The sequence below is a fragment of the Cuculus canorus genome, chromosome 26 (genome assembly GCF_017976375.1).
Source record: "Cuculus canorus isolate bCucCan1 chromosome 26, bCucCan1.pri, whole genome shotgun sequence".
Lineage (NCBI taxonomy): Eukaryota > Metazoa > Chordata > Aves > Cuculiformes > Cuculidae > Cuculus > Cuculus canorus.
This window is the reverse complement of record NC_071426.1, coordinates 3,536,187-3,556,228: the sequence shown is the minus strand read 5'-3', so window position 1 is coordinate 3,556,228 and position 20,042 is coordinate 3,536,187. Positions and strand designations below refer to the sequence as shown.

Here is a 20,042-nt window from a genome sequence, read left to right as displayed (position 1 = left end):
TCCTCAAGCACCATGGGAACCCGTTAGTGCCCCATATGTACCCCATAGGCACCTCAGACCCCGTAGTCACCCCCTATGTACCCCATAGACCCCCGTAGCACCCCAGAGGAGCCCTACAGACCGCCTATAGACCCCCACAGGCGCCCCATACCCCCTCAGCGCCCTATAGGCACTTCCTCAAGCGCCTTATGGGCGCTCTATGGGCGCCCTATGAGCACCCAGTGCCCCCTATAGCCCCCATAGCCCCTATAGCCCCCGACCCCACCATGTCCGGCTGCGCTCCCGCCGCTCTCGGAGCCCCCTGACCCCACCCTGGCCCCGCCCCCGGGGGCTTTCCGGGTAGGGGCGTGCCCAGGTAAGTGGGCGTGGCCGACACGGGCGTGGTTATGAGGGCGTGGCCAAGGGGGCGGAGGCAAAGAGCGGGGCTCGTTGATTGGCTCCTGTGCGCCGTGATGTCACTTAAGGGGCGTGGCCACGGCGGAGGGTTCGGGGCGGGAGGCGGGAGGTGCGTGCCCCGCCCCCGCTGTCATAGCGTTGTCTGATTGGCTCTTGTCATCGGTGACGTCACTTAGGGGCGTGTCCACAGCGATGCAGAGAGGCAGGGAGGCTCGCGCCCCTCCCTGGGCGGCACTGACTGGCTGGTGCCTCGGTGACGTCACCGTTAGGGGGCGTGGTTAGTGGATCTACACGTGTAAGGGGGCGTGACTCTGCCCTTGACGTCACTTGGGGGCGCGGCCGCGGCGATGGCGGTGGCGGAGGGTACGGGAAGGTGCGGGGCCGGGGGGGAATAACGGGAGTTCCCGGTGCTTTGGAACCCCCTGACGTGTTCTCCCGCCTTCTCCCCAGTAGGGTCCGCTCGGCGGAGGCGGCCGGAGCGGGGGGAGGAGGCGGCGGCGGTGGGGGGAAGAGTCCCTGCCTCCCGCCCCGCCGGTAAGAGCACCGGGACCGGGCGGGCTGAGCGCCTGCTGGGCTTCGAGCTGCGGGACCTGACGCGGTGGCACCGCTTCGTCCGCTTGCTGCACCGGCCCACGGACCCCGCCGCGCTCGGAGCCTTCCGGGGGGCTTTCGGTGAGGGGTGGGGGGGCGAGAATCGGTAACGAGAGGGGGGGGAGGGGGGGTGGGGGGTAGGGGGACCGGGGCGGCCTCGGTTATGGCGGGGGTGGGGAGTGGGGGGACCGGGGAGGCTTCGGTAACAAGGATTTGAGGGGGCACTGAGGGGTTTGAGAGGGCACTGAGGGATTTGGGGGCACTGAGGGGTTTGAGGGGGCACTGAGGGGTTTGAGGGGGCACTGAGGGGTTTGAAGGGGGACTGAAGGGTTTGGAGGGGGCACTCAGGGGTTTGAGGGGGCACTGAGGGGTTTGAAGGGAGACTGAAGGGTTTGAGGGGAGACTGAGGGGTTTGGGGGGGCACTGAGGGGTTTGGGGGGGCACTGAGGGGCTTGTGGGGGACTGAGGTGTTTGGGGGCACTCAGGGGTTTGAGGGGAGACTGAGGGGTTTGGGGGCACTGAGGGGTTTGAGGGGGAACTGAGGGATTTGGGGGCACTGAGGGGTTTGAGGGGGCACTGAGGGGTTTGAGGGGGCACTGAGGGGTTTGAAGGGGGACTGAAGGGTTTGGAGGGGGCACTCAGGGGTTTGAGGGGGCACTGAGGGGTTTGAAGGGAGACTGAAGGGTTTGAGGGGAGACTGAGGGGTTTGGGGGGGCACTGAGGGGTTTGGGGGGGCACTGAGGGGCTTGTGGGGGACTGAGGTGTTTGGGGGCACTCAGGGGTTTGAGGGGAGACTGAGGGGTTTGGGGGCACTGAGGAGTTTGAGGGGGGACTGAGGGGTTTGAGGGGGGACTGAGGGGTTTGGGGGCACTCCGGGGTTTGAGGGGGCTCTGAGGGGTTTGAGGGGGCTCTGAGGGGTTTGAGGGGGCACTGAGGGGTTTGAAGGGGCACTGAGGGGTTTGAGGGGGCACTGAGGGGTTTGAGAGGGGACTGAGGCTTTTGAGGCCTCTCAGGGATTTGAGGGGGGACTGAGGCTTTTAGGGGCCCCAAGGGGTTTGAGGGGGAACTGAGGGGTTTGAGCGGGGGCTGAGGCATTTGGGGCCACTCAGGGGTTTGAGGGGGCACTGAGGGGATTGAAGGGCACTGAGGTATTTGGGGGCACTGAGGGGTTTGGGGGCACTGAGGGCTTTGAGGGGGGACTGAGGTATTTGGGGGCACTGAGGGGTTTGGGGGCACTCAGGGCTTTGAGGGAGGACTGAGGCTTTCGGGGGGCACTGAGGGGTTTGGGGGCTCTGAGGGGTTTGAGGAGGGACTGAGGCATTTGAGGGGCACTCGGGGGTTACAGGGGGGACTGAGGTATCTGTGGGGAAACTGAGGCACTCGGGGGGTCCGAGGGTCGGCGTCGCGTGGCGGTGACACGTCAGCAACGGCGCGTTGGCCGGGTTTGGGGGTCAGTGGCCGCTGGGGCGGTGCCCCCCCGGCAGTGACCGTGTGCCGCAGGGCTGCTGATGGCGCTGGATGTGCCCCAGGAGCGCGGGCTCGGACACCTGGACCAGCGGTTCCTGGACGGGCTGGAGGTTTGTCGCTTCCCGCTGCTGCCCTTCCTGCGCCCGCTGCCCCTCGACTGGATGTACCTGCTCTACACCGTCATGTTCCTGGGTAACCGCCCGCCGGGAGCGGGACCGGGGCACGGGGGGGCACGGGGATGGGGATAGGGGCAGGGATGGGCACTGGGATAGGAACAGGGACTGGGATGGGGGCACGGATGGGCACTGAGATAGGAACAGGGACGGAGATGGGGACAGGGACAGGGATGGGCACTGGGATGGGGATAGGGACGGAGATGGGGACACGGATGGGGACACGGATGGGGATAGGGACAGGGATGGGGGCACGGATGGGCACTGGCATAGGAACAGGGACGGAGATGGGGACACGGATGGGCACTGGGACTGGGATGGGGACAGGAATGGGCACTGGGACGGGCACTGGGACGGGGACGGGGACGGGGACTGGGACGGGGATGGGGACTGGGATGGGTACTGGGACCGGGATGGGGACACAGATGGGCACTGAGATGGGCGCTGGGACAGGGATGGGGACAGGGATGGGCACTGGGATGGGGACGGGGACTGGGATGGGGGCACGGATGGGCACTGGGATAGGAACAGGAACGGGGACAGGGACGGGGACAGGGATGGGCACTGAGATGGGGACAAGGACTGGGATGGGGACACGGATGGGCACTGGGATAGGAACAGGGACGGAGATGGGGACGGGGACACGGATGGGCACCGGAATGGGGACAGGGACTGGGATGGGGATGGGGACAGGGGGAGGCAGTGGGATGGGCGCTGGGACTGGGATGGGGACAGGAATGGGCACTGGGACTGGGATGGGGACAGGGATGGGGACGGGGACTGGGATGGGGACAGGGATGGGCACTGGGATGGGGACAGGGGGAGGCAGTGGGATGGGTGCTGGGACTGGGATGGGGACAGGAATGGGCACTGGGATGGGGACAGGGATGGGCACTGGGATGGGAACGGGGACAGGGATGGGCGCTGGGACTGGGATGGGGACTGACATGGGGACTGAGATGGGGACAGGGACTGGCATGGGGGATGGGAATGGGCACTGGGATTGGACATGGGGATGGATGAGCACTGGGACAAGGGATGGACATGGGGACAGGGACAGGCACTGGGATGGGCATAGAGACAGGGATGAACACTGGGATGGGGACAGGGACTGGAATGGGGACAAGGGCGAGCACTGGGATGGGCATGGGGACAGGGACAGGCTCTGGGATTGGGCATGGGGACAAGCATGGGGATGAGGATGGAGATGGGTTCTGGGATGGGCATGGGGACAAGGGATGGACATGGAGACAGGATGGACGCTGGGACGGGGATGGGGACTGGGACAAGGACTGGGATGGGCACTGGGATATGGGTGAGCACTGGAATGGGCACTGGGATACGGGTGAGCACTGGGATGGGCACAAGGACAGGGATCAGGAGAGGGCCGGGCTGGGGGTGGCACTGAAACTGTCCCTGGAATGGGCACCAGGATGGCAAAGGGTGGGTGGGCACTGGGATGGACACTGGGACCGGGACCCGAGTACCAGGAGGCTCTGGGAGGGCTCCGAGGAGGGACACCGTGACCGGGAGAGGGGACAGAGACGGTGACGATGGCTGTGGCGTGGCAGGAGCGCTGGGCATCATGGTGGGGTGCTGCTACCGGCTGAGCTGCGCCGCCTTCCTGGGGCCCTACTGGTACCTCCTGCTGCTGGACAAGACCTCCTGGAACAACCACTCGTACCTCTACGGGCTGCTGGCCTTCCAGCTGGCGCTGCTGGGCGCCGACCGCTACGGGTGGGCACCGGGGGGCGGGGGGTGATGGGTGCCGTGGGGTCACCGTGGGGCTGGGTTTGTGGGGTGGGACGGGGTCTGGGGTCACCGTGGGGCTGAGTTTGTGGGGTGGGACGGGGTCTGGGGTCACCATGGGGCTGAGTTTGTGGGGTGGGATTGGGTCTGGGATCACCGTGGGGCTGAGTTTGTGGGGTGGGACGGGGTCTGGGGTCACCGTGGGGCTGAGTTAGTGGGGTGGAAGGGGTCTGGGGTCACCGTGGGGCTGAGTTTGTGGGGTGGGACGGGGTCTGGGGTCACCGTGGGGCTGAGTTTGTGGGGTGGGACGGGGTCTGGGGTCACTGTGGGGTAGAAGGAGGGGCCTGAGATTACCGTGGTGCTGAGTTTGTGGGGTGGGATGAGGTCTGGGGTCACTGTGGGGCTGGGTTTGTGGGGTGGAAGAGGATTTGGGGTCACTGTGGGGTAGGAGTGGGGGCCTGAGATTACCGTGGGGCTGAGTTTGTGGGGTAGAAGGCGGTTTGGGGTCACCGTGGGGCTGAGTTTGTGGGGTAGAAGAGGATCTGGGGTCACTGTGGGGTAGAGGGGGGTCTGGGGTCACCGTGGGGCTGAGTTTGTGGGGTGGGATGAGGTCTGGGGTCACTGTGGGGCTGGGTTTGTGGGGTGGGAAAGGATTTGGGGTCACTGTGGGGTAGGAGGGGGGCCTGAGATTACCGTGAGGCTGAGTTTGTGGGGTGGAAGGGGGGTCTGGGGTCACGGTGGGGCTGAGTTCGTGGGGTGGAAGGGGGTCTGGGGTCACCGTGGGGCTGAGTTTGTGGGGTGGGATGAGGTCTGGGGTCACTGTGGGGCTGAGTTTGGGGTGGAAGAGGATCTGGGGTCACGGTGGGGTAGAAGGGGGTCTGGGGTCACATTGGGGCTGAGTTCCAGGGGGTGACACTGACCCCGGGGTCCCCCGTGTCCCCTTGTGCCGTGTCTGGGGTTCTGGGGGGTGGTGGCCCGTGTCCCCCCCCGCGGTGGCAGAGGGGTGCCATCGCCTGTGTCCCCCCCGCGGTGGCAGAGGGGTGCCATCGCCCGTGTCCCCCCGTGTCCCCCAGCTCAGTGGACGGGCTGCTCCGTCCCCAGAAGAGGAACGCCCACATCCCGCTCTGGAATTACACCCTGCTGCGTGCCCAGGTGGGTGTCCCCACCCCTCGTCCCCTGTCCCCAAGCACAGGATGTCCCCGTCCCCCCTGTCCCTCCCCCTACCAGGACCACCCTTCATCCCTCATCCATCACTTCTTCCCACCTCCAGATCTTCATCGTCTACTTCATCGCGGGGCTGAAGAAGTTGGACGCTGACTGGGTGTGCGGTTACTCCATGGGCTCCCTCGCCCGGCACTGGCTCTTCGCGCCCTTCAAGTGAGGAGGAGGAGGAGGAAGGGGATGGGGGGAGGATGAGGAGGTGTTATGGATGGGGAGAGGATGAGGAAGGTCAGGGTGAGGATGAGGGAGGTGAAGGTGAGGGTGTTGAGCTGAGGAGGAGGAAGGTGAAGATTGAGGATGTTGAGGTGAGGGAGTGGAGGGTGAAAGTGAGGAGGTGGAGGATGAGGAGGGTGATGGTGAGAAAGTGGTGGGTGAAGAGGAGGAAGGGGAGGAGGATGAAGATGAGGGTGAGGAGGTGGAGGATGAAGATGAGGAGGGTGAGGATGAGGGAGGTGAAGGTGAGGGTGTTGAGCTGAGAAGGAGGAAGGTGAAGGTGAGGCTGTTGAGGTGAGGAAGTGGAGGATGAAGGTGAGGAGGTGGAGGTGGAGGAGGATGAGGAGGTGGAGGATGAAGGTGAGAAAGTGAGGAAAGATGAGGACGGTGAGGAGGGAGAAGATGAGGATGATGAGGGGGAAGATGAGGATGGTGAGGAGGATGAAGATGAGGACAGTGAAGATGAGGATGGTGAGGAGGGTGAAGATGAGGACGGTGAAGCGTGAGGAGGAGGAGGGCGAAGATGAGGACGGTGAGGAGGAAAAGATGAGGACGGTGAGGAGGGTGAAGATGAGGACAGTGAAGTGTGAGGAGGAGGGGGGTGAAGATGAGGACGGTGAGGAGGAAAAGATGAGGACGGTGAGGAGGGTGAAGATGAGGACAGTGAAGTGTGAGGAGGAGGGGGGTGAAGATGAGGACAGTGAAGCGTGAGGAGGAGGAGGGCGAAGATGAGGACGGTGAGGAGGAAAAGATGAGGACGGTGAGGAGGGTGAAGATGAGGACAGTGAAGTGTGAGGAGGAGGGGGGTGAAGATGAGGACGGTGAGGAGAAGGAGGATGAAGATGAGAACGGTGAAGCATGAGGAGGAGGAGGGCGAAGATGAGGACAGTGAGGAGGAGGAGGGCGAAGACAAAGATGGTGAGGAGGAGGAGGATGAAGATGAGAACGGTGAAGCGTGAGGAGGAGGAGGGCGAAGACGAGGACGGTGAGGAGGGTGATGATGAGAACGGTGAAGATGAGGATGGTGAGGAGGAGGATGAAGAGAACGGTGAAGCATGAGGAGGAGGAGGGTGAAGATGAGGATGGTGAGGAGGGAGAAGATGAGGACAGTGAAGTGCGAGGAGGAGGAGGGCGACAATGAGGACGGTGAGGAGGGTGAAGACGAAGATGGTGAAGATGAGAACGGTGAGGAGAGTGAAGATGAGGATGGTGAGGAGGAGGAGGATGGAGATGAGAACGGTGAAGCATGAGGAGGAGGAGGGCGAAGATGAGGACAGTGAGGAGGAAGAAGATGAGGACGGTCAAGTGTGAGGAGGAGGAGGATGAAGATGAGGATGGTGAGGGTGAAGATGAGGAGGGTGAGGAGGGCGAAGACGAGGATGGTGAGGAGGAAGAGAGTGAAGACGAGAACGGTGAAGCATGAGGAGGAGGAGGGCGAAGATGAGGACGGTGGGGAGGAGGAGGATGAAGACAAGGGGGCTGAGGAGGAGGAGGGTGGTGTTGGGGTGAGGAAGGTGAGGGCGGTGCCCGCAGGCTGCTGCTGTCGGAGGAGCTGACGAACCTGCTGGTGGTGCACGGGGGGGGACTGCTGCTCGACCTCTCCGCCGGGTTCCTCCTCTTCTTCGACGCCTCTCGGCCCTTCGGCCTCATCCTCGTCACCTACTTTCACTGCATGAACTCACAGCTCTTCAGCATCGGTGAGGGGGGGCAGCACCCCAAAATAAATCCCTGTCCTGTGTGTGGGGGATAGAAACCCACACACCCCCCCAAAAAATCCCTCATACCCTGCTTAGGGGTACCCCCAGAGCCCCCCCCCGTATCCTAAGGGGGTGCTCAGACACCCCAAAAAACACCCCAAGGCAGAGTGGGGGCTCCCAGACACCCCTCAAAGCCCCTCAGTTTTGGGAAGGGCACCCCCAGAAGCCCCCTATCCTGAGGGGGCACTCAGACACCCCTAAAATCCCCCCTGTCTTGAGGGTAGGGGCACCCAGACACCCCCAAAATCCCTTATACCCTCAGCAGGGGCACCCCCAGAACCATCCAACTTTTGGGGGCGGGGGGCGCACCCAGACACCCTCATCCTGGGACCCTCCCACCCCCCAAATCCCCCTTACCCTGGGCAGGGGCACCCCTAAACCCCCCAGAATGGAGGGAGGGGCACTCAGACACCCCTAAAATCCCTTATACCTTTAACAGGGACACCCCCAGAGCCCCCCAACCTGGGAGGGGGCACCCAGACACCCCCATCCTGGGACCCTCCCACCCCCTAAATCCCCCTTACCTTGGCCTTAGAGCTCCCCTATTTTGAGGTGCCCCCCCTCCAGCTCCCCCTGCCTGGGAGGGGGGATGAGGGGGTGCATTGGGGGGGTCCCTAAGGCTGTGCCCCCCCCTTTCCAGGGATGTTCCCCTACACCATGCTGGTGGCCAGCGGGCTGTTCTGTCACCCGAGTTGGCCGCGTCGCCTCTGCGCCCGCTGCCCCTCTTGGTTTAGGGGGGTCCTTCCCAGCACCCGCCCCCCCCGACCGAGCCCCGATTGCATTTATGGGGGACGGGGGGGACCCCGGGGGGGGCTACGAAAGCGTCAGCATTTCGCCGCCGCCTTCACCCTCCTCTACATCCTCGAGCAGCTCTTCCTGCCGTATTCCCACTTCATCACCCAGGTGGGAGGGGGGGGGAATTTTTTTTGGGGGATGGGGGGCTATTTTGGGGGACCTGAGGGCATTTTGGGGGACCTGAGGGCATTTTGAGGGGAAGATAAAGTTCATTTTGGGGGATGTGGGGGCTTTTTTGTGGACATGGGGAGGGCTATTTCTGGGGATGGGGGCCTATTTTGGGGGACATGGGTATTTTTGGGGGGATGGGAGCTATTTTGGGGGACTTGGAGGCTATTTTGGGGAACATGAGGGGGGTATTTTGGGGGATGGGGGCTATTTGGGGGACATGGGGGCTATTTTGGGGTGATTTGGGGGGGTATTTTGGGGGACATGGGGGCTATTTGGGGGACATGGGGGCTATTTTGGGGGACATGAGGGGGTATGTGGGGGGAATGGGGGAATTTGGGGGTGATACGGGGGCTATTTCTCAGGATGGGTTTATTTTGGGGGTCTTGGGGGCTATTTTGGGGGACATGGGGGTATTTTGGGGGACTTGGGGCTATTTTGGGGGTCTTGGGGGCTATTTTGGGGGACGTTGGGGTATTTTGGGGGTCTTGGGGGCTATTTTGGGGGATATAAGGGCTATTTTGGGGGGATGGGGACTATTTTGGGGGACATTAGGGGGGTATTTTGGGGGACATTAGGGGGGTATTTTGGGGGACATGTGCGCTATTTTGGAGGTCTTGGGGGCTATTTTGGGGGGAATGGGGCTATTTTGGGGGACACGAGGGGGGTATTTCTGGCACATGAGTTATTTGGGGGACACGGGGGGGTCACAGGGGTATAGGGACATGGGGACAGGGCTGGGGGGGGGGTCACAGGGGAGGGAAGGACATGGGGACAGGGCTGGGGGGGGTCACAGGGGGATGGGGACATGGGGACAGGGCTGGGGGGGTGTCACAGGGTTATGGGGATGGGGACATGGGGGGGTCACAGGGGAGGGGGAACATGGGGATGCAGGGGGGGTCACAGGGGAGAGGGGGACATGGGGACACAGGGGGGTCACAAGGGTATGGGGACGGGGACATGGGGAGGTCACAGGGGAGGGGGGACATGGGGACAGTGCTGGGGGGGTCACAGGGGGATGGGGACAGAGGGGCGCGAGGGGGGTCACAGGGGTATGGGGAGAGGGGGACACGGAGGGGTCGCAGGGGAGAGGGGGACATGGGGACAGGGCTGGGGGGGTCACAGGGGTATGGGGACAGAGGGGCGCAGGGAGGGGGGGTCACAGGGGTATGGGGAGAGGGGGACATGGGGACAGGGCTGGGGGGGTCACAGGGGTATGGGGACAGAGGGGTGCAGGGAGGGGGGGGGTCACAGGGGAAGGGGGGACATGGGGTCAATGTTGGGGAGACATTGGGGCCCATAAGGATGGGGACAGAGGGAACTGGGGACAAAGGGCCCCAAAGGTGTCGCAGGGGTGTGGGGACACGGTGCCACCCCCTCGCCCCCCCCCTAAAATCCCCCTCAGGGCTACAACAACTGGACCAACGGCCTCTACGGCTACTCGTGGGACATGATGGTCCACTCCCGCTTCCACCAACACGTCAAGATCACCTATCGCGACGGAGTCACCGGCGACGTGGGCTACCTCAAACCTGGGGTGAGCGAGGACCCGGAGCGGGCAGGGGGGCACGCGGGGACGTCGTTATGGCCCCCCCAAACCCATCCGATGTCTTCTCCCGCGCAGGTTTTCACGCAAAGCCGTCGCTGGAAGGATCACGCGGATATGTTGAAGCAATACTCGACGTGCCTGAGCGAGCTCCTGCCTCGCTATAACGTCTCCCAACCCCAGATCTACTTCGACATCTGGGTCTCCATTAACGACCGCTTCCAGCAGAGGTGTTTGGGGGGCGCGGAGGCTTTGTTTTGGGGCTCACAGAGGGGGTTTGGGGGCGATGAGGGGTTGTTTTGCAGCACAGATGGAGTTTTGGGGGTGACAGAGGAGTTCTGGGGGCGATGAGGGGATTTTGGTGGGCGCAGAGGGGTTGTTTTGCAGCACAGGTGATATTTTGGGGGTGACAGAGGGGTTTGGGGGTGATAAGGGGATTTTGGTGGGTGCAGAGGGCTTGTTTTGGGGGGCGCAGAGGTGTTTTGGGGGATACAGAGGGGTTTTAGGGGGTACAGAGGGGTTGTTTTGGGGGTGACAGGGGTTTTGGGGGCGATGAGGGGATTTTGGTGGGCGCAGAGGGCTCGTTTTGGGGCTCACAGAGGGGTTTGGGGGGTGCAGAGGGGTCGTTGGGGGCTCAGAGAGGGGTTTTGGGAGCACAGAGGGGTTGTTTTGCAGCACAGATGGGATTTTGGGGGTGACAGAGGGGTTTTGGGGGCAATGAGGGGATTTTGGTGGGCACAGAGGGATTGTTTTGGGGGTCACCAAGGGGTTTGGGGAGCGCAGAGGGGTTTTTGGGGCGATGAGGGGTTGTTTTGTGGGTCACAGAGGGTTTTTGGGGGACACAGAGGGTTTTTTTGGGACACAGGGGTTGTTTTGTATCATGGATGGGGTTTTGGAGGTGACAGAGGGGTTTTGGGGGCGATGAGGGGATTTTGGTGGGTGTAGAGGGCTCATTTTGGGGGTCACCAAGGGGTTCTGGGGGCGATGAGGGGATTTTGGTGGGTGTAGAGGGCTCATTTTGGGGGGTCACCAAGGGGTTCTGGGGGCGATGAGGGGATTTTGGTGGGTGTAGAGGGCTCATTTTGGGGGTCACCAAGGGGTTCTGGGGGGCGATGAGGGGATTTTGGTGAGTGTAGAGGGCTCACTTTGGGGGTCACCAAGGGGTTCATGGGGCGATGAGGGGATTTTGAGGGAGCAGAGGGGTTGTTTTGGGGGGGATTTTGGGGGTGCTGAGGGGCCGTTCCCGTCGCCGCAGGCTGGTGGACCCGCGCGTGGACCTGGTGCGGGCGCCGTGGTCGCCGTGGACGCCTACGCCGTGGGTGCTGCCTCTGCTCCTGGAGCTCTCGCCCTGGCGCCAGCGGCTGCAGGAGTTGGAGAGCCGCCTGGACGGACACACGGACATCGTCTTCATCGCCGATTTCCCTGGTACGGAGTTGGGGGGGCTGCTGAGACCCCCAAACTGGAGTCCTCAGCACAGGGAGGACACGGAGTTGGTGGAGGGCGGCCAAGAGGAGGCCATGGAGATGATCCAAGAGCTGGAGAACCTCCTGGAGGACAGGCTGAGAGAGTTGGGGTTGTTCAGTCTGGAGAAGACTCCAAGGAGAACCTTAGAGCAGCTTCCAGCGTGGAAAAGAGCTCCAGGAAAGCTGGAGGAGGAGCTCTGGATTGGGGAGAGGATGAGGAGGAACGGTTTTCAGCTGCAAAAGGGGAGATTGAGATGAGATGGTAGGAAGATGTTCTTCATAATGAGGGTTGGAGGCTCTGGTCCAGATTGCCCAGAGCTGCTCCATCTCTGGAGGGGTTCAAGGCCACGTTGGATGGTGCTTGGAGCCCTTGAGCCAGCGGGAGGTGTTCCTGCCCATGGATGAGGTGGAACTGGGTTGTCTTGATGGTTCTTTCCAACCCAAACCATTCCATGATTCCATGAATCCAACAGATCACCCAGAGTAGTGATGGCTGCTCCATCCCTGGAGGGGTTCCAGGCCAGGTTGGATGGCGCTTGGAGCCCCTGATCCAGCGGGAGGTGTCCCTGCCCATGGATGAGATGGAACTGGATAGGTTTAAGGTCCCTTCTAACCCAAACTATTCAAGTGTTCCATGATTCTTCCCTTTCTCCAGGCCTTCACCTGGAGAACTTTGTCAGCGAGGACCTGGGCAACACCAGCCTACAGGTGCTGCGGGGAGAGGTGCTGGTGGAGCTGGTGGAGCAGCACCGGAACCTCTCCCTGCGGGAGGGCGAGGGGATGCAGGTCAGTGGTGGCATTTGGGGGGGACCCTGGTGGGCTTTGAGGGCTCCCTGGTGGGCTTTGAGGGCTCCCTGGTGGGCTTTGAGGGGTCCTTGGGGGCTTTGAGGGCTCCTGGTGGGATTGAGGACTTCTTGGGGGGGATCCCAATGGGGTTGTAGTGGAGTTTGTGGGATCCCTGGTGGGCTTTGGGGGCTCCTGATGGGGTTTGGGGAGCTTTGGGGGCTCCTTGGGTGGGGTTTGGGGGTTCCCTGGTTGGTTTTGGGAACCCTGGTGGGGCATGATGGGGATTTGGGGGCTCCTTGGTAGGGTTTGGGGATTCTATGGTGGGTTTGGGGATCCCTGGTGGGGTGTGATGGGGGTTTGGGGGCTCCTTGGTGGGGTTTGGGGGCTCCTGATGGGGTTTGGGGAGATTTGGAGGGTCCCTGGTGGGGTGTGACAAGGATTTGGGGGCTCCTTATAGGGGCTTGGGGGGTTCCCTGGTGGATTTGGAGGGTCCCTGGTGGGGTGTGATGGGGATTTGGGGGCTCCTTGGTGGGGTTTGGGGTTCCATGGTTGGTTTGGGGATCCCTGGTGGGCTGTGATGGGGATTTGGGGGCTCCTTGGTGGGGTTTGGGGGTTCCCTGGTGGGTTTGGAGGGTCCCTGGTGGGCTGTGATGGGGATTTGGGGGCTCCTTGGTGGGGTTTGGGGGTTCCATGGTGAGTTTGGGGATCCCTGGTGGGCTGTGATGGGGATCTGGGGGCTCCTTGGTGGGGTTTGGGGGTTCCCTGGTGGATTTTGGGGTACCATGGTGGGTTTGGGGATCCCTGATGGGCTGTGATGGGGATTTGGGGGCTCCTTGGTGGGGTTTGGGGTTCCATGGTTGGTTTGGGGATCCCTGATGGGCTGTGATGGGGATTTGGGGGCTCCTTGATGGGGTTTGGGGGTTCCCTGGTGGATTTTGGGGTCCCTGATGGGGTGTGATGGGGATTTGGGGGCTCCTTGATGGGGTTTGGGGTTTCTGTGGTGGGTTTGGGGGTTCCATGGTTGGTTTGGGGATCCCTGGTGGGCTGTGATGGGGATTTGGGGGCTCCTTGGTGGAGTTTGGGGGTTCCCTGGTGGATTTGTGGGGTTCCATGGTTGGTTTGGGGGTCCCTGGTGGGGTGTGATGGGGATTTGGGGGCTCCTTGGTGGGGTTTGGGGTTCCATGGTTGGTTTGGGGATCCCTGATGGGGTTTGGGGGTTCCATGGTGGTTTTGGGGATCCATGGTGGGGTGTGATGGGGATTTGAGGGCTCCTTGGTGGGATTTTGGCATTCCATGGTTGGTTTGGGGGTCCCTGGTGGGGTGTGATGGGGATTTGGGGGCTCCTTGGTGAGGTTTGGGGGTTCCCTGGTGGATCTGGGGGGTTTTGGGGGTCCCTGGGGTGCTGACCCCCCGCGCAGCTGCCGCCGGGGCAGTACCACAAGGTGCACACGGTGTCCCCGGAGCCCTCGTGCTACTCTTACGTCTTCGTCAACACAACGGCGTTGGCGCTGGAGAAGAACCTGACGCGGCTGCAGGAGCTGCGGGACCGCGTACGCAACGGCACCGGTGAGGGACCCCCAGCGCCCCCCAACTCACAGAGGGCCCTGGAGAACCCCCCGAATCCCACCAGAGGAGCCTCTCGATTCCCCCGTCTCGCTTCTGAGGTTGAGGAGGGTCCCTGGGACCTCCCCAAGTCCCTCCTGGTTCACCCCTGGGCTTTGGGGAGCACCCTGGGGACCCCCCAATCCCCTCTGCTCAGCACCAGGCACGGGAGGGGTTCTGGGGACCCCCCCAATCCCCAGTTCTCAAAACCTGGGGGTTCAGCCCCAAAATCTCCCCTTTATTCCACAAAATCCATTATTTCCAGCCACAAACCTCCCTTTTTTCCTCCCCCAACCTTCCCTTTCCCCCCCTAACCTTCCCTTTTCCCCCCCTAACCTTCCCTTTTCCCCCCCTAACCTTCCCTTTTCCCCCCCTAACCTTCCCTTTTTCCCCCCTAACCTTCCCTTTTCCCCCCCAAACCTTCCCTTTTCCCCCCCAAACCTTCCCTTTTCCCCCCCAACCTTCCCTTTTCCCCCCCAAACCTTCCCCTTTCCCCCCAAACCTTCCCTTTTCCCCCCCAAACCGTCCTTTTTCACCACCCAAACCTTCCTTTCCCCCTCAAACCCTCCTTTTTCCCCAAAATCCTTCCTTTTCCCCTGCAAACCTTCCCTTTCTCCCCCTAAACTTTTTTCCCCCCCAAACCTTCCTTTTCCCCAAAAAAACCTTCCTTTTTCCCCCCCAAACCCTCCTTCCCGCCCCCAAACCCTCCGTTTTCCCCCTCCGAACCTTCCTTTTCCCCCTCCGAACCTTCCTTTTTTGGCCCCAAACCTTCCTTTTCCCCCTCCGAACCTTCCTTTTCCCCCTCCGAACCTTCCTTTTTTGGCCCCAAACCTTCCTTTTCTGCCCTATGCCTCCTGTCCCCCCCTCACAAGCCGGGGTTCCATCCCCGCTCCCCCTTTTTCCCCCAGAGACGGAGCCGCTGCCCCCCGAGCTGCGGCCCATCCTTGGGGAGCCGCTGGCGGCCGGCGCGGTGGCCGATCCGGTGGTGGCCGCGTTCCTGCGGCGGCAGCGGCGGATGGAGGAGCGGAGCCGAAGGCAGGAGACCAGCCTGGCCCAACGCTTCCTCCGCTTCCTCCGCAAGAAATTCTACCTCTTCCGGCGCAGGTGAGACCCAAAATCATCATCTTTTCCTCTAGAATTGCCTTTTCCCCAAAAAAAGCCCCCAAATTGCTTTTTCCCTCCCACAAAAAGTCCCCAAATTGTCTTTTTTTCCTCCTCTGAAGCCCCCAAATCACCTTTCTTCACCCCCATGAAGCCCCAAAATCTCCATTTCCCCACTCATAAAGCCTCAAAAATCACCTTTTCCTCTCATAAATCCCCCAAATCACCCTTTTTCCCCAATAAATCTCCTTTCCCCCACCCATAAGGCCTCAATAATCACCTTTCCCCTCTCATAAATCACCTTTTTTCCCCCATTGGAGCCCCAAAATCTCCTTTTCCCGCCCCGAAGCCTCAAAATGGCGGTTCTTCCCTCCTCTCGAGTCCCCAAAGTCCCTTTTTCCTCCTTTTTCCCCTCATAAATCCCCCAAATCTCATTTTCCCCACCCGTAAAGCCTCAAAAATCACCTTTCCCTCTCATAAATCCCCCAACTCTCCTTTTTTTTCCTCCCAAATCTCCTTTTTCCCCACGCAATCTCCTTTCCCCACCCACAAAGCCTCAAAAATCACCTTTCCCTCCAATAAATCCCTCAAATCACCCTTTTTTCACCCCAACCCCACCTTTTTTCACCCCATGAAGTCCCCAAAATCCCCCTTTCCCCTCATAAATCCCCCAAATCACCCTTTTTTCCCCCCAAAATCTCCTTTCCGCCATCCATAAAGCCTCAATAACCACCTTTCCCCCCTCATAAATCACCTTTTTTCCCCCTATGGAGCCCCAAAATCCCCTTTTCCCGCCGCGAAGCCTCAAAATGGCGGTTTTTCCCTCCTCTCGAGTCCCCAAAGTCCCTTTTTCCCCTCATAAATCCCCCAAATCTACTTTTCCCCACCCACAAAGCCTCAAAAATCACCTTTCCCTCTCATACATCCCCCAAATCTCCTTTTTCCCCACAAAATCTCCTTTTTTCCCCACCAAACCTTTTCCCCACCCACAAAGCCTCAAAAATCACCTTCCCCTCCAATAAATCCCTCAAATCACCTTTTTTGCCCCCCACGAACCCTCAAAAATCACCTTTTCCCCTCATAAATCCCCCAAATAACCCTTTTTTCCCCAAAAAATCTCCTTTCCGCCACCCATAAGGCCTCAATAACCACCTTTCCCCCCTCATAAATCACCTTTTTCCCCCCTATGGAGCCCCAAAATCTCCTTTTCCCGCCCCGAAGCCTCAAAATGGCGGTTTTTCCCTCATCTCGAGTCCCCAAAGTCCCTTTTTCCCCCTTTTCCCCCTCATAAATCCCCCAAATCTCATTTTCCCCACCCATAAAGCCTCAAAAATCACCTTTTCCCCTCATAAATCCCCCAAATCTCCCTTTTTTCCCCCCAAATCTCCCTTTTTTCCCCCCAAATCTCCCTTTTTTCCCCCCAAATCTCCCTTTTTTCCCCCCAAATCTCCCTTTTTTCCCCCCAAATCTCCCTTTTTTCCCCAAAAATCCCCTTTTCCCCACCCACGAACCCTCAAAAATCACCTTTTCCCCTCATAAATCTCCCAAATCACCCTTTTTCCCCCGAAATCTCCCTTTTTTTCCCCCCAAGTCTCCTTTCCCCCACCCATAAAGCCTCAAAAATCTCCTTTTCCCCCTCATAAATCCCCCAAATCTCCTTTTCCCCACCCACAAAGCCTCAAAAATCACCTTCCCCTCCAATAAATCCCTCAAATCACCCTTTTTTCACCCCAACCCCACCTTTTTTCACCCCATGAAGTCCCCAAAATCCCCTTTTCCCCAACCACGAACCCTCAAAAATCACCTTTTCCCCTCATAAATCCCCCAAATCTCCCTTTTTTCCCCCAAATCTCCCTTTTTTCCCCCCAAATCTCCCTTTTTCCCCCCAAATCTCCTTTTTTCCCCCCAAATCTCCTTTTCCCCACCCCTCAAGCCTCAAAAATCACCTTCCCCTCATAAATCTCCCAAATCACCCTTTTTCCCCCGAAATCTCCCTTTTTTCCCCCCAAATCTCCTTTCCCCCACCCATAAGGCCTCAATAACCACCTTTCCCCCCTCATAAATCACCTTTTTTCCCCCTAAATCTCCTTTCCCCCACCCATAAGGCCTCAATAACCACCTTTCCCCCCTCATAAATCACCCTTTTTTCCCCCCTATGGAGCCCCAAAATCTCCTTTTCCCACCCCGAAGCCTCAAAATGGCAGTTTTTCCCTCCTCTCGAGTCCCCAAAGTCCCTTTTTTGCCTCATAAATCCCCCAAATTTCATTTTCCCCACCCATAAAGCCTCAAAAATCACCTTTTCCCCTCATAAATCCCCCAACTCTCCCTTTTTCCCCCCAAATCTCCCTTTTTCCCCCCAAATCTCCTTTTTTCCCCCAAATCTCCTTTTCCCCACCCCTCAAGCCTCAAAAATCACCTTTTCCCCTCATAAATCCCCCAAATCACCCTTTTTTCCCCAAAATATCTCCTTTCACCCACCCATAAGGCCTCAAAAATCTCCTTTCCCCCTCATAAATCCCCCAAATCACTCTTTTTTCCCCCAAAAATCTCCTTTCCCCCACCCATAAGGCCTCAATAATCACCTTTCCCCCCTCATAAATCACCTTTTTTCCCCCTTATGGAGCCCCAAAATCCCCTTTTCCCGCCGCGAAGCCTCAAAATGGCGGTTTTGCCCTCCTCTCGAGGCCCTTCTTCCACCCTTTTCCCCCCTTTTCCCCCCCAGCGCGCTGATGGCGTCCATCTCGCTGCGGAACCTGGCGCTGGGCCGCCCGTCCCTCGAGCAGTTGGCGCAGGAGGTGACCTTCGCCAACTGGCGCGGTGAGGAAGAGGAGGCGCGGCCCGAGGGCGGCTCCGAACACCCCCAATAACACCTCCATGTTTTCATCTCCCCCCCCAATAAATTCACCTTTTTTAATCTCATCCCCCCCACGGCCTCAGTTTCTCCCCCACTCCATCTACAAAACCCAAAAAGTGCCTTTTTCTCCCCCACAAAATCACTCTAAATCACCTTTTCCCCTCCAGTGCCTCAGTTTCCCCCCCATGAAGCCTCTAAATCACCTTTTCTCCACCATAAAGCCCTCAAATCCCCCCCCAGTGCCTCAGTTTCCCCCATGAAGCCTCTAAATCACCTTTTCCCCATCATAAAGCCCTAAAATTACCCCTCAGTGCCTCAGTTTCCCTTACAAAGCCCCAAAATTCCCCCCACAGTGCCTCAGTTTCCCCCTATGAAGCCTCTAAATCACCTTTTCCCCACCCTAAAGCCCTAAAATTTCCCCTCAGTGCCTCAGTTTCCCCTTACAAAGCCCCCAAATCCCTTCTTTTTGCCCCCAAATCACTTTCATCCCCCAAAGAAACTCTCAAATTCTCCCACTTGGTGCCTCAGTTTCCCCCATGAAGCCTCTAAATCATCTTTTCCCCACCTTAAAGCCCCCAAATCCCCCCCAGTGCCTCAGTTTCCCCCCCATGACCCCTCTAAATCACCTTTTCCCCACTCTAAAGCCCTAAAAATTCCCTTCAGTGCCTCAGTTTCCCCTTACAAAGCCCCCAAATCACTTCTTTTTCCCCCCAAGTCCCCCTCCAGTGCCTCAGTTTCCCCCTATGAAGCCTCTAAATCACCTTTGCCCCACCATAAAGCCCTAAAATTACCCCTCAGTGCCTCAGTTTCCCCTTACAAAGACCCACATTCCCCCCGGTGCCTCAGTTTCCCCTTCCAAAGCCCCCGAATCCCTTTTTCTCCCCACAAACCCCTCAAATTCCCCCCCAATGCCTCAGTTTCCCCTTCCAAAGCCCCCAAACCCCTTCTTTTTTGCCCCCCATCACTTTTTCTCCCCAAGAAGCCCCCAAATCCCCCCTGGTGCCTCAGTTTCCCCCCCATGAACCCTCTAAATCACCTTTTCCCCACCATAAACCCCTCAAATTCCCCCCCAATGCCTCAGTTTCCCCTTACAAAGCCCCCAAACCCCTTCTTTTTTGCCCCCCCATCACATTTTCTCCCCAAGAAGCCCCCAAATCCCCCCTGGTGCCTCAGTTTCCCCCCATGAACCCTCTAAATCACCTTTCCCCCACCATAAAGCCCTAATATTACCCCTCAGTGCCTCAGTTTCCCCTTACAAAGCCCCCAAATCCCTTCTTTTTGCTCCCAAATCCCCCCCCCCAATGCCTCAGTTTCCCCCCACGAAGCCTCTAAATCACCTTTTCCCCACCCTAAAGCCCTAAAATTTCCCCTTGTTGCCTCAGTTTCCCTTTACAAAGCCCCCAAATCCCTTTTTTTGCCCCCAAATCCCCCCAGTGCCTCAGTTTCCCCCTATGAAGCCTCTAAATGACCTTTCCCCCACCATAAAGCCCCCAAATCCCCCCCAATGCCTCAGTTTCCCCTTCCAAAGCCCCCAAATCACTTCTTTTTCCCCCCAAATCCCCCCCAGTGCCTCAGTTTCCCCCCATGACCCCTCTAAATCACCTTTTCCCCACCATAAAGCCCTAAAATTTCCCCTCAGTGCCTCAGTTTCCCCTTCCAAAGCCCCCAAACCCCTTCTTTTTTATCCCCTCCACCACTTTCCCTCCCCCAGAAGCCCCCAATTTCCCCCCCCCCGTGCCTCAGTTTCCCCCCTTTCCCACCCTTCCTCTCCGCAAAGCGCTTCAAACCCAGCAAATTTTTTATTGAGCTTTTTTTTTTCCTTGAAGATTTGTGGTTTGGAATCGGTAAAATCGAAACAAATGGAATAAAACCTCCAGGAAAAGGGGGGAAAAAAAAAAAAAAAAAATTAAAATTTCAAAATTAAAAAAAAAAAAAACCAAAAACCACCCCTTTTTCACCCCAAAAAAAAGGCACTTCTTGGGGGCCGCGGCGCTCGGGGCGGGCAGGTAAACAAGTCGGCTTCTCTGTACCACACCGACCAAATTCGCCGCGTTCCCGGCGCCGCTCAGCCCCAAAAACTTGCCTATAAAAACACCCAAATTCCCTCTTTTTTTACCCCAATTTGAAAGGTGGGATTGCAAAAAAAAGGGGGAAATTCAA

General features: G+C 59.2%; 1 protein-coding gene across 1 annotated transcript; it reads left to right on the top strand.

Annotated features, from left to right (window-relative positions):
* Positions 1-791: 791 nt before the first annotated feature.
* On the top strand, positions 792-17,968 carry GGCX (gamma-glutamyl carboxylase; the record flags this gene model as incomplete). The annotated part of the gene is made up of 14 exons (XM_054088774.1): positions 792-1,068; positions 2,488-2,646; positions 4,199-4,364; positions 5,450-5,528; positions 5,647-5,753; positions 7,344-7,507; positions 8,208-8,470; positions 9,936-10,067; positions 10,155-10,306; positions 11,332-11,501; positions 12,195-12,325; positions 13,744-13,891; positions 14,836-15,031; positions 17,751-17,968. Coding segments are annotated over 14 exons (2,289 nt in total), but the record flags the coding sequence as incomplete, so codon positions are not given.
* Positions 17,969-20,042: the final 2,074 nt, after the last annotated feature.